This window comes from Mus musculus, chromosome 1, assembly GCF_000001635.26.
Source record: "Mus musculus strain C57BL/6J chromosome 1, GRCm38.p6 C57BL/6J".
NCBI classification, from domain to species: domain Eukaryota; kingdom Metazoa; phylum Chordata; class Mammalia; order Rodentia; family Muridae; genus Mus; species Mus musculus.
The window spans coordinates 139,826,800-139,841,386 of NC_000067.6; the positions used below are offsets into that span (position 1 = coordinate 139,826,800).

The 14,587-nt window shown below is 38.9% G+C and overlaps 1 protein-coding gene across 1 annotated transcript in view; it reads right to left on the bottom strand.

Annotated features, from left to right (window-relative positions):
• The window catches only part of Cfhr2 (complement factor H-related 2), a 48,408-nt gene that overhangs the window by 16,508 nt on the left and 17,313 nt on the right, over positions 1–14,587 (bottom strand). Inside the window, exon 2 of the mRNA NM_001025575.2 lies at positions 4,265–4,438. Coding sequence (NP_001020746.1) covers positions 4,265–4,438 — 174 coding nt within the window. The remainder of the gene's footprint in view (positions 1–4,264; positions 4,439–14,587) is intronic.

Consider the following 14,587-nt stretch of genomic DNA (forward strand, 5'->3'; position numbering starts at 1 on the left):
AATATAACAGTAATTAACAGTCATGGTCACTGAAAGCTCTCAAAGTCAATGGATTCAATTCTCCATAAAAAATGGCACAGGCTGACAGAATAGATGAGAAAACATTATCCATCCTTTTCCTGCATACAAGAAATATACCTCAACATCAGAAATGGATATTATGCCATAGTAAAAGGCTAGAAAAGATTTTCCTGGAAAATATACCAAAGAAACAAGATCATTTTGCACTTCTAAATTCTAACAAAATAGAATTCAAGACAAATTAATCATTAGTGGTGCAGAAAGAAAATTCATACTAATCAAAAAGAGTATTTCATGAGTATGACATCTCAATTTTGAACATCTGCCCCAAATGCAAGGAAACCCACATTCATAAAAATATATATAAAAGTAACGAACTAACAAAAAATTTAGTAATTTTGCACATCTCAATTTTGAACATCTGCTCCAAATGCAAGGAAACCCACATTCATAAAAATATATATAAAAGAAACGAACTAACAAAAAATTTAGTAATTTTGCACATCTCAATTTTGAACATCTGCCCCAAATGCAAGGAAACCCACATTCATAAAAAAATTTAAAAGAAATGAACTAACAAAAAATTTACATAACTCCTCTCAAACACTTTATCAGTCAAAGACTATAACACCCCACTCCTAGCAATGGACAGGTCATCCAGACAGAAATTAACAGAAAAAATGGAACTGAGAGATGTGATGAATCAAATGGACTTAACAGAAATCTATTGAACATTTCACCCAAACTCAAAAGTATATACCTTTGTCTCAACACCTCACAGAACTTTCTCTAAAACAGACCATAAACTCTGTCACAAAGCTAGTCTCAACAGATACAAGATAATTGAAATAATCCCTTATATCTTCTCAGACTACAGGGATTAAAACTGAACTTCAACAACCAAAGAAAGTCCATAAACTCATAGAAACTGAACAATGTTCTTCTAAATGACTACAGGGTAAAGGAAGAAATAAATAATTTAAGATGTCTAGTATTCAATGAAAATGAAGGCACAGAATACCAAACTTATGAGCAACAATGAAAGTGGTGTCAAGGGGAAAGTTCATAGTACTAAGTGCCTTCATAAAGACAGCAGAAAGATCTCATACTAGTGACATAACAGCACACCTTAAAGCTCTGGAAGAGGAGTTAACAGCAGAGAGTAAACCATCTTGGATCTAAGAAACATTATAGGGCTGAAATCAATAAAATAGAATCAAAGAAAAAAAGAGATGCTTCTTTGAGAAAATCAACAAGACAGACAAACCCTTAGCCAAACCTAGTAAAAGGCACAGAGAATATAGAAACTAACAAGGTCAGTAATGAAAACAGGGACAAAACCCCATAAAGAGTTTAGGACACCAAACCAGACATAAAACCTTCAACCTACAATGTGTCTTGCCAGAATGATGTGCTGGGGTAAAGGTGGCACAGGAATTCAGGGAGTGGATAACCAATGACAGACACAGTTTGATACTCATGCCATGAGAGTTGCATGGCAACTCACCCCTGTCACTGACTTGAGGACCAGAAACCAGAGGCTATATGTCCCAGAGACCTAGAATAGATCCAAGCATGACTGGCAATGAAAAAAAAAAGTCAATACAATAATGCCTAATGATATTCTGCTATACTCATAGACTGGTACCTAGCCCAGTCATCATCAGAGAAGTTTCACCCAGCAACTAATGGAAACAGATGCAAAGACCCACAGCCAAACAATTATAGGATTTTTGACAACATTGTGAACCCCAAGATTGTGTTGTTTACAGGAAAAATCTGTTCTCTAGTGTGGTGTAGCTCAGCCTTAGTGCACACCTTTAATCACTCTGGCTGTAATACAGACAAGCCCTTACTACACACCTTTAATCCAAAACAATGAAGGTAATATTAGTTTGTAGAAGGAAGCAGTAATGTTTGAATGAAATGTCAAATTGATTCTCAGACAACGTGATAAATCAAAGAAAGATTTGACAGAATAGGATATGTTTAACTCTCATGAGAACAGAGAGAAAGAGAGGCTACTTAAGAGAAAGCAGCACAGAAGAGGCTTGGAGACTGTTTAACTGGGACAGGTTGCAGAGACAGAACAAGCTAGTCACAACTGAAGTTGGGAGGAGCTAGAAAATGAGAAGGAGCCAGAGGATTAGAACAGATTGCCAGAGTTAATTTGATGCCCAGCACAGCACAAAGTCAAAGGCTCAGAGAGAAACCAGATTGATTCAGTCAGTTTGCAGTGGAGTTCAAGCCAGAACAGTTGAGTTGAATGAGCCAGGCAGAGCTCAACAAGTACTAGGAAGGTGTGGTCTTACACACCAGTAAGTCTCAAAGGCTGAAATCATTCTTGGCCTAGATAAGATCATACAGAGGCTAAATGAAAGTGTACAGGACTAGGCCTAGGTTAGCAGAGAGAAGCATTAAGTCTACGAGAAAATTACTCAGGAGAAAAAAAAGTTACTTTTATGCTGAATATTACACATTGTTTGGAGAATCCTGCAGAAGATGGGGAAGAAAGATTATAGGAGCTGGAATTATCAAGGATACCACAAGAAAACTCACAGAGTCAAGTAACCTGGACTCTTGGGATTTCACAGAGATTCAACTGACAATCAGGGAGCCTGAATCTAACCTATGTCCTCTGTATATATGTTATAGTTGTATAGCTCAGTGTTTTTGTGGGATTCCTAACAGAGGGAGTGTCGGTTGTTTTTTTATTCTTTTCCCTACTTTGGGCAACCTTGTCCTCATACCGAGTTGCCTCATCCTGCCAAAATATAAGCATTAATGCCTAATCTTATTGAAATCTGATATGGCATAGTCAGTTGATATCCCTGGGGGGCCTCCCAATTTTGATGGGAAATGGAGGAGGGAGGGATGGGGAGGAATGAGGTTGATGGGATGGAGGAGTTGGGAAGCTGAGGTAATATATGAGAAAATAAATTTTATATAAAAAATCCTAATGGCAAAACCGAATAATAAATAAATAGAACCAATAGAAAGAAATAAAAGAGAATTTGTAAGAGAACTAAATTTTTAAAAAAAGTTAAACTCAATTTTCTTACAATTCTTATAGTTGTTAATGCTATTTCTTAGTGGAAATAGCTTCTTTCATTTTTATGAGTTGTATATTATAGATTTTCCAAATTCTCATCTCAGTTAAAAGCTTGGTTTTTCATTACTGGTGCTATTGGAAAGGATATAAAGTTCAGAGTGTCTGGACACACTGAAATAAGTTAAGTCATTGGGTCTCTGCCTTTGATGGGGATATTGGGATCTTGGCCATTCCTTTATATCTCTTTGCTGGTGGTCATCAGGCAAGCAGCTTTGACTTATCACCTACTTTCTGACATAAAGATGCTCCTGATGCAGATAGGCAAAAAAATTGAAAAGAATAGAGTAGCCAGAAATTAAATACTCTGGATTCAATATAACACAGTGGTATACATGTGATGAGAAGCCACTGTCATCGTTCAAAGCAACTCTCTCCAGATAGAGAAACATAATTTCCTTCTTCACATGCATGTTGAACTCAGTATATAAGAAACAGCCATGTCCAAAACATGGTATGCTCCATGTATCTCATGGATGGATTCTAAACTCCTACTGTATCTATGATCAGTAACTCCAAGGCAAGTTAGCTTTTGTGAAACAACCTATGCAGAGGCTTATCTGATAAGGAACTGAGCTCACTTGCCCAATCCTAGTGTGTGTGGCATGTTGGACATAGTGCCTAGCAAAGTCACCTGATGACTGACAATCAACAATATCTGACAGCAACACACTGATGCAGAGCCAGTAGCTGAGTCATATTCAAAGCTAGCTGACAGAAACGAAGAGACAACAAAGGTTTGTTATGAGGCAAATATTACTGAGATTTACTATGATGCAAATAAATAAGTAAAATAAATTTTTATATGACAATATTCTTACCCAATAATTTATTACAAATCTTAGAAAATTATTAATTAGAAAAAAGAAAAATGTATTTATTCACATATATTTATTTAAGGTGCAGTAAATTAAAATTTTTAGTTTTTTATAATGTATTTTAAATATTACTTGGAATCTTAAATTCTAATATTACCTATACTATTACATTAAATATTTACTTTTAAAACTAAAATATTTCTAAGGGTTTTACATAAATAAAAATGAAATGTTTGCTGTTACTGTATTTTCATCTGTGCATAGTGAATAGGCTAATTTCAGGATCATGGAGATTAAAGACGTAAGTGAAGCTTACAGGTACATCTTGGAACAGGGATCCAGCCAGTGGGTGTACACTTTGAAACAGTTGATCCAGTTACAGGATAGAAGCCATAATTACATTCATATCTGATTTCATCATCACTTTTGTGTATAATCCTGTGAGGTGTGTAGATACCATTTAGAATATAAGGAGGTGAGCATGTCTTTTCTGAAAAGAAGCAGATATAAATAATGAGAAATATTCAATGTCACTAACATTAAGAATATAAAAACTAAACAGCAGATACCATTTATTTCTATTGATAAATGTAAAATTGGCATTGAAATGAATGCATCTTCACATATTTAACGAATCAGTCAGGTTTCCTCTCTCTCCTCCTGTTGTATGTGTTCCTCTCTGGTATGAATTCTTCTCTATTGATGCCATCATATATAGTACTTCATGATTCTAAAGTTGACAATAACTTCATCAGAAAGATATTCAGAGCAAGAAACATTATTCCTTCTACTTTCTAATTCTATGATCAAAATTGCTGGCCTTGATTCTCATTTGGGCTATTTATTAATAGTCACAGGTTCAATTTTATACCTCTTTCTCTTTGAATTAAACATGTTCTTTGACTTATTTGGGAAAACATATTGAATAAGGAAGAAACAATATAATTTTTGACTAAATCATGAATCTAAACTCCTGATACACCAAGCCATTCCTCAAATGTGCATTTTATGTTTTGTGTTTTGTGTGTCTTAAATCATCTTTGCCTAGATCTGCTAACTTATACCATTGCTACATTAGAAAATTATTTTATTTGACTACAGTTTCTGCATAAATAAATGTATTTGCCTTATAGTTGGTTTATATGAGCATGTACTTTTCATTACTGTTTTTACTTCTGGACTTTGTGGCATTCAAGCAAACCTCTGTAATTAAAAGCTGCCCCTTATGGTAATAATTCTGTAGTTTAAATAAAAAATCATAGAAGTGAATGACTCAGGCCTATATGCAGAATTCAAAGGGATGTTCAGTTTATAAATTGACAATCTCTATCATTACCCTTTCTTCAGTCTATGTTTTTTCATATAAATCTAATATTTTAATTTATAAAAGAAAGGTATTAAGGTAGCAATCTCGACATTTTCTTCACAATTCATTCTTAAACACAATCTGATACAGAATTCTTTGGTTTTAAGTATTATTTGAATAGTTTTTTTCCTTTCCATATATACCTCTAATGTGTAAACCTAGCCCCTGAAAGGGTGGCAGCAATATTTCCACTGGTCTTAAATTTGTGTCACAGTGTACCTGTATTTTTTTGTAATTCAATTTACATCCTGATTGAAGCCCTATCCTCCCCTCCTAGTCTCTCCACATATCATCCCTTGCCATGTCCCCTCTATCCCTTCTCCTCTGAAAAGGGTGAAAGCCTCCTGGGTGCCAGCCTACTTGAGCACATAAAGCTACTTCAGGATTAGGCACATCCTCTCTCACCGAGGCCAGACAAGGCAGCCCAGTTAAGTGAAACAGGATCCACAAGCAGGCAAAACAGTCAAGGATAGCCCCTATTTAAGTTTTTGGGGTTCCTCATGAAGACAGATAATATACATGCATAGTAGTAAAAACCTGATCTAACATAATAATAATATATGATTACTGTCATGGTTTGAATATACTTGGCCCAGGGAGTGGGACTATTGGGAGGTATGTCCTTGTTGGAATAGGGCGAATTGGAAGAAATGTGTCACTGTTTGGATGGGCTTTGCCCATCTTCTCCTGACTGCCTTTGTAACAAGATGTAGACCTCTCTGCGCCTTCAATGCCGTGCTTGCCTGCTGTATCCCCTTGATAATAATAGACTGAACCTCTGAACTCAAAAGCCAGCCCCCAATGGAATGATGTCCCCTATAAGAGTTTCTTTGGTCATGGTGTCTCTTCACAGCAAAACACCCTAAGGTAACTACTTAAATCAAGTGTGTCTCCTAATTTTTATGTCATTTAACATTAATTTTGAATCAGGAACAAGAAGTGTGTTCCTCACTTTTTTTTCCTCTTAATCATACTCTGACTGTCATATTTTCATACAACCATTATAGTTTATGTTTTTCTATTTAGGTTTTCTTAATAATATAGCTTAACTCAGTATCTTTTTAAACTAAAGCGCTAAGATACCAAACAACAAAGATATGGCCAAGTATTTGAGAGGACAAGCAAACAATATAGGAAGAAATTCGTAAAACTGATTAAGAACAAAAATACTTTTGGAGATTACCCTAAGCTGCCAACGTAAGTCCCTGACAATGTCTGATTAACTATCTGTAGTTAATTGTTCAAATGTATGGTGCCTTTTATCCCTTGTATATTTCCCCTGTACAGTTTTCTTATTTTAAATGTTTAGTAGAAACATTTAGAATGCAATACTTCAAGCTTAGTTCTCTTATATTGTAAGTCAATTTTGCAAAACGGATTCTGTAAAGAAAACAGATGCATCAAAATAAATGGATTGGGGGGGTGGGTATGGGGGACTTTTGGAATAGCATTGAAAATGTAAACGAGGAAAATACCTAATTAAAAAAATAAATTATTCAGGAGATTGTGGCATTTTTCATTATTCCTGCTTGTCATTAGAAAGTTTCTACTATATGTTAGAGATCCAAATGATCTGAGAAGTTGTTGTAACCCCCTGGTCTGGCTATGATCAGCTGGAAGAAAGTTTACTTATTTTCATATTATCTTATTTTAATTTTGGTGTCTTATGGAGTCCAAGATTCTTGCAAAATCAGCTGCAACAAATTGTGTATTCAGCTATATACTGTCAAAGAGATTAAAGTGCCTTGGTTTAGAGATAATTGTACATCAACTCAGATAAACTCTTTTTCTGCTCCAGGAAAACAAAGGCAATGCTTATTACACATAGCTGAGGTACAAAGTGATGCAGTACGTTTATTATAAGAAACTACTTTTTATCCAGAATTACAAATCTTTCTTCAGTAAAATGAAGTCCATTGTCAGAGATTTGTATGCCTATATGAATTAGGATGCAGATCTCCTTATTTTTATTACCAAACTCTTACTTACTATCTTGTGACAGTGACCTCTGATACCTCTCTTCCAAAGATAAAAGACCCCCAAGAACACAGTACTAAACTTTTACTATTTGACTTATAATTGTATTTGAGAAATACTCAAAAGGAAATTTTTATGGAGAGTCTTTTTCTCCTCCTGCCTCTTTTCTTCACTCCCTCTACTCTCTCCCTCCCCTGACACTCCTTCCCTCTCTCGTAGTGTTCAAAATAAGCAAGCCTAGGTAGCATGTACAGAAAGACAGACAGTTGGAAAAGCAAACATATTTCTCAGTTTGAAAGCAAATATATGCCAAGGAAGAGTTAGAGAATAGAAATGACGGAACAACTTGACCATAAACTCAAGTCAGCCAAAAAACCCAAATCCCTCTTCTAAGTAATTAATTCAGTAATACTGACATAGCAATAGAAAGGTGAGTGGGAAGAGATCCTCGGGTGCTCTTCTGTCATTGTGTGCTTTATTCCTTAGGGGATATCAGGTTTAAGAGTGATACACATTTACTATAGACTGTTAGATAAAAGAAAATGTATGGATGCAGATAGGCAAAAAATTGAAAAGAATGGAGTATCCCAGAAATTAAATACTCTTGATTCATTATAACACAGTGGTATACATGTGTTGAGAAGCCACTGCCATCGTTCAAAGCAACTCTCTCCAGATAGAGAAACATAATTCCCTTCTTCAGATGCATGTCGAACTCAGTATATAAGAAACAGCCACGGCCAAAACATGGTATGCTCCATGTAGCTCATGGGTGGATTCTAGACTCCTACTGTATCTATGATCAGTAACTCTATGGCAAGTTAGCTTTTGTGAAACAACCTATGCAGAGGCTTATCTGATAAGGAACTGAGCTCACTTGCCCAATCCTAGTTATAGCCTCCCTCAGCCTTGAAGCAGGCTGATCCCGACTTTCACCTTGCTCTCACTAAGAAGGAGATTACCTACGGTAGAGCCTTCTGACCTTGATGGTTCTCTTTGCTCTTCTCCAAGACTCTGCTTCCTGCTGAAAGGTGCTTGAGATGACCCTGTAGATCACCTACAGGCTGGCTCCAGGCACCAAGAATGGGCTATCGGGAGATGGGCCTACCCTCTTTATAAGCTCGGACTCTTAGTAAACTTCAGAGGCTTTGAACAGAAAGGTTTGTCTTGGCCTTGTTCTTTTCTCGCCATCTGATCTCTTCCAGCCCCAGCCACCTTTCAGGGGAACCCAATTCACGTGGCCACAGGCAGCTACAGGTGGTGCCCAGAACTCGGGTCCTGAACAGTGCAGGACAGACTGAGGGAATGCTGACTTATGTGGAGCTCCACGAGAAGGGAAGAACAAGAAGATCATATTGAGCACAGTGAGCAACAGGTATTCATGATGTCGCTGGCTTTAAACTTCATCTTTTTTAAATTGTTGCTGTAGGTGCGATAGGATATGTGCTAAGTTGGGACAGTGTTGACCCAGCACTGATTCCACTTAGGGTTGGTAGTGGAAAATGGGATCAGAAAATTCTAAACAGGCATTTGTCTGCAGCCTCCAAGATCTGCTTCAGGCGAGAGGAGTAGGGTTTGAAAAACATTTGTTAGAAGATTTCTCAGATCAGATAGATTCTTGCTGCCCATGGTTCAGAAAAGAAAATAACTTTAGCCCAGCCCAGGAGCGCTTTTCCTGAGCATCGGCAGCAGCCATCTAGGTTCCAGGACCCTGCCGAGAGTATTCTGCACAGGTGAGAGTGCGGAATACAGAAGCTAACAGCTTCTGGGTCAGGCGGGAGCCACAGAGCTTCTAAGGCAGCCCCCTTTTTGGGCCCCAGACATCTGGCCACTTTCCTGGCCAGAGGATAGGGGTCTGCCCAGCCTGGAAGCTCTTGGCCAGAGCATCAGCTGCAGACATCTTGGTTCCAGAACTCCTCCGGAAGTATTCTGCACAGGTGTGAGTGTAGAATACAGAAGATAACAGCTTCTGGGACAGGCCAAAGCAACTCAGCTTCGGGACAGGTCCTGTTTTGGACCTTCATCTTCGGCCAGGAGGGAGGTCCTAACACCAAATATCTGTGCACCTCCCCTGTAAGAGGAGACCTTGCCTGCAGAGAGTGCTCTGACCACTGACACTCAGAGGAGAGAGCTACTCTCCAAGTTCTCCTGATAGAGGCTAACAGAATCACCTGAGGAACAAGCTCTAACCAGAGACAACTAAATCAACTAACTCCAGAGATTACCAGATGTCGAAAGGTAAACGTAAGAATCTTACTAACAGAAACCAAGACCACTCACCATCACCAAAACCCAGCACTCCCTCCTCGCCCAGTCCAGGGCATCCCAACACACCCTAAAAGCTATACCTGGATCTAAAAGTATATCTCATGATGATGGTAGAGGACATCAAGAAGGACGAATTAGAAAGGGCAATCTGCAAATTCATCTGGAATAACAAAAAACCTAGGATAGCAAAAATTCTTCTCAAGGATAAAAGAACCTCTGGTGGAATCACCATGCCTGACCTAAAGCTGTACTACAGAGTAATTGTGATAAAAACTGCATGGTACTGGTAGAGTGACAGACAAGTAGACCAATGGAATAGAATTGAAGACCCAGAAATGAACCCACACACCTATGGTCACTTGATCTTTGACAAGGGAGCAAAAACCATCCAGTGAATAAAAGACAGCATCTTCAAAAAATGGTGCTGGCACAACTGGCGGTTATCATGTAGAAGAATGCGAATTGATCCATTCCTATCTCCTTGTACTAAGGTAAAATCTAAGTGGATTAAAGAACTCCACAAAAAACCAGAGACACTCAAACTTATAGAGGAGAAAGTAGGGAAAACCCTCGAAGATATGGGTACAGCGGAAAAATTCCTGAATAGAACAGCAATCGCTTGTGCTGTAAGATCGAGAATCTACAAATGGGACCTATTAAAATTTTAAAGCTTCTGCTAGGCAAATGACACCGTCAATAAGACAAAAAGGCCACCAACAGACTGGGAAAGGATCTTTACCTATCTTAAATCAGATAGGGGACTAATATCCAATATATATAAAGAACTCAAGATAGTGGGCTCCAGAAAATCAAATAACCCCATTAAAAAATGGGGCTCAGAGCTGAACAAAGAATTCTCACCTGAGGAATACCGAATGGCAGAGAAGCACCTGAAAAAATGTTCAACATCCTTAATCATCAGGGAAATGCAAATCAAAACAATCCTGAGATTCCACCTCACACCAGTCAGAATGGATAAGATGAAAAATTCAGGTGACAGAAGATGCTGGCGAGGATGTGGAGAAAGAGGAACACTCCTCCATTGTTGGTGGGATTGCAAGCTTGTACTATCACTCTGGAAATCAGTCTGGCGGTTCCTCAGAAAACTGGATATTGTACTACCGGAGGATCCGGCAATACTTCTCCTGGGGATATATCCAGAAGATGTTCCAACTGGTAAGAAGGACACATGCTCCACTATGTTCATAGCAGCCTTTTTTATAATAGCTAGAAGCTGGAAAGAAGCCAGATGCCCCTCAACAGAGGAATGGATACAGAAAATGTGGTACATTTACACAATGGAGTACGATTCAACTATTAAAAAGCATGAATTTATGAAATTCCTAGGCAAATGGATGGACCTGGAGGGCATCATCCTGAGTGAGGTAACCCAATCACAAAGGAACTCACACAATATGTACTCACTGATAAGTGGACATTAGCCCAGAAACTTAGGATACCCAAGATATAAGATACAATTTGCTAAACGCATGAAACTCAAGAAGAACAAAGACCAAAGTGTGGACACTTTGCCCCTTCTTAGAATTGGGAACAAAACACCCATGGAAGGAGTTACAGAGACAAAGTTTGGAGCTGAGGCGAAAGGATGGACCATCTAGAGACTTCCATATCCTAGGTTCCATCCCATAATCAACTTCCAAAGGCTGACACCATTGCATACACTAGCAAGATTTTGCTGAAAGGACTCAGATATAGCTGTTTCTTGTGAGACTATGCCGGGGCTTACCAAACACAGAAGTGGATGCTTACAGTCAGCTATTGAATGGATCACAGGGCCCCCAATGGAGGAGCTAGAGAAAGTACCCCAGGAGCTACTTTGATCTGCAACCCTATATGTAGAACAACATTATGAACTAACCAGTACCCCGGAGCTCTTGACTCTAGCTACATATGTATCCAAAGATGGCCTAGTCAGCCATCACTGGAAAGAGAGGCCCATTGTACTTGTAAACTATATGCCCCAGTACAAGGGAACGCCAGTGCCAAAAAGTGCGAGTGGGTGGGTAGGGGAGTGGGTGGGAGGATATGGGGTACTGTTGGGATAGCATTGGAAATGTAAATGAGGAAAATACCTAATAAAAATATATATAAACTAAGAAAATAACTTTAGATAAGAGAACCTGGGAGAGAATTCGAGAAGCTCTGAGAAACACCCAGGCAGATAATTTCACACTCTGCCTCTGGGAGCTCATAAAAAATGCTATTGGTGAAGAGACCTGGCAGGCATCAGATAGTACCCAGGCAGAGTTTGAAGAATCTCAGGAAGAACGTCTGCCAGAGAGGACTTTCTCAGAAGAAGGCCCTTTCAGACCTAAATTAGAAAGATACAGAAATTCTGATGATGAGCTAACATTAGACTAGGAAGATCATTCAGAAAAAGTAGCCGCCAAATATTTTGGTGAGTATTGGCCTCCTTGCGAACCTCCTGCTCCACATACGGACTCCACTATAGGAGATGTTACTCATATGGATATGAAGCTAAGTCAATTAGAGTTTGAAATCAAGTTGCAGAAATTGACTAATGATCTTCGGGAACTAAAATAGGTGTCAAATACAGGGAAGAACAGCTATTTTGAAATGTACCAATCTCCGCTAGAAAGAGCTGTAAGTCAGGCTCATGGGAAAGGGCAAGATACTTCTGACATGTCAGACTTTCCTATAGTTGAGATAATTGATCAGCAAGATAATAGGGTCAGACAATACCAGACTTTGGAGTTCAAGGTGATAAAGGAGTTAAAATCAGGTGTTGCACAATATGGCCCTACACCTCCTTTCACACAAGCATTATTGGATACTGTCATGGAGTCACATTTAATCCCCCCAAGTTTGGAAGACACTATGTAAGGCTACTCTGTCAGGAGGAGATTTCTTACTTTGGAATTCCGAATGGTAACAAGCCAGTAAGAGAACTGCTGCTTTGCATGTTCAGACAGGTAATCCAGACTGGGATTTTAACATGCTTTTAGGGGAAGGTCAATATGAAGGCAATGCTAATCAGATTGAGTTTCCTGTAGGAGTGTACAAGCAGGTTGCTATGACTGCTTGCAGCTCTTGGAATCAGTTATCAACTCAAGGGGATCCTGGTGGAAGTTTAGCTAGCATTTGGTAGGGTCCTGATGAGCTTTACAAGGACTTTTTGGATAGGCTATTGAAATAAGCCAGTAGAATTCTTGGAGATTCTCAAACTGGAATTCCTTTCATTATGCAATTGGCTTATGAGAATGCTAACACAGCATGTAGCATTCGGCTGCACAAAGGACAGACAGACTTAGCGGGATATATCCTGCTGTGTACAGAGATTGGGCAGTCATATATTCAGGGTTTGGCCTTGGCCGGTGCTTTGCAAAGAACCACTGTGCAATGCTTGCACAAAAACGAGGGAATAACGCATGTTTTAAGTGTGGAAGTTTGGGTCATTTTAAAAATGATTCTCCTAAGAGTAGAGGTGCCAAGTGTTGGCAAGCAGGCCGTGCTCCAGGAGTTTGTACTCGATGCAGGAAGGTCAACAATTGGGCTAGGGAATGTAAATCCAAAACAGACATTCAAGTTCGTCTGTTGCCAGGAAATGAGAAGAGGGGCCAGCCTCAGGCCCTGAGATACCCACAGCAAGTAGCTTATGGGGCCATGAAGCTGCTGCCCAATCAAAGAAATCCATTTTGAACTTGTCAGGGCAACGCTAGGAAGTGCAGGATGGATCTCTGTTCCACAACCCACACAGTATTAACCCCAGAAATGGGAGTTCAAACTCTACCTACAGGAGTTTTTGGACCTCTACCCACAGAAACTTGTGGATTTCTTTTAGGACAAAACAGTTCTACTGTAAAAGGTCTGCAGATTTTTCCAGGTGTTATAGATAATGATTATGAGGGAGAAATTAAAATCATGGCTGCTTCCCCTCATGGTATTATAACTGTACCTGCTAATCAAAGAATTGCTCAACTTATCTTAGTTCCTTTGCATCTGCTACTGTCCAGATTTGTTAAGAATGAGAGGACAAAGTGGCTTTGGTTCCTCTGATGTATATTGGGTTCAATCTATTACTAATCAGAGACCTAACCTTAAATTGATAATAGAAGGAAAAAGTTTTGAAGGATTAATAGATACTGGAGCTGATGTAACAATTATTAGAGGACAAGATTGGCCTTCAACTTGGCCTTTGTCTGATACACTTATTCACCTTCAAGTAATTGATTATGCCAATAACCCAAAACAAAGCTCTAAATTGCTAACCTGGATAGATGAGGAGGGCAATTCAGGACAAATTCAGCCGTATGTTATGTCAAATTTTCCTGTTACCCTATGGGGAAGAAATCTCTTGTTCCAGGTGGGCATTATAATGTGCAGTCCTAATGAAGCAGTGACTAAGCAGATGCTAAGACAAGGAGTTTTTGCCCAATCAGGGGCTAGGAAAGGAGGGAAGAGGTATTAAGACTTTTGAAAGTACTAAACCTCACTCTAACACAAGAGGCTTAGGGTATTTTCAGTAATGGCCACTATCTTGCCTGCACACCATGCTGATAAAATTCAATGGCTTAATGATATTCCCGTTTGGGTTGATAAGTGGTCTTTACCTAAAGAGAAAATAGATGCTGCCTCTTTGCTAGTGCAGGAGCAATTAAAGGCAGGGCATTTAGTAGATCTCAGTCTCCTTTGAAAACTCCAATATTTGGTATTAAGAAAAAAATCAGGTAAATGGAGACTGTTACAAGATCTAAGAAAGGTTAATGAAACCATGGTACCTATGGGAGCTTTACAACCTGGGCTTCCATCTCCAGTAGCCATTCCTAAAGGATATTATAAAATTGTGGTAGATTTGAAAGATTGTTTCTTTACTATTCCCTTATATCCTGACGATTGTGAAAGATTTGCTTTCAATATTCCTGCTATTAATTTTAAAGAACCTATGAAGAGATATCAATGGACAGCTCTTCCACAGGGCATGGCTAATAGTCCTACCTTATGTCAAAAGTTTGTGGCACAAGCCATTCAGCCTGTGAGACAATGACC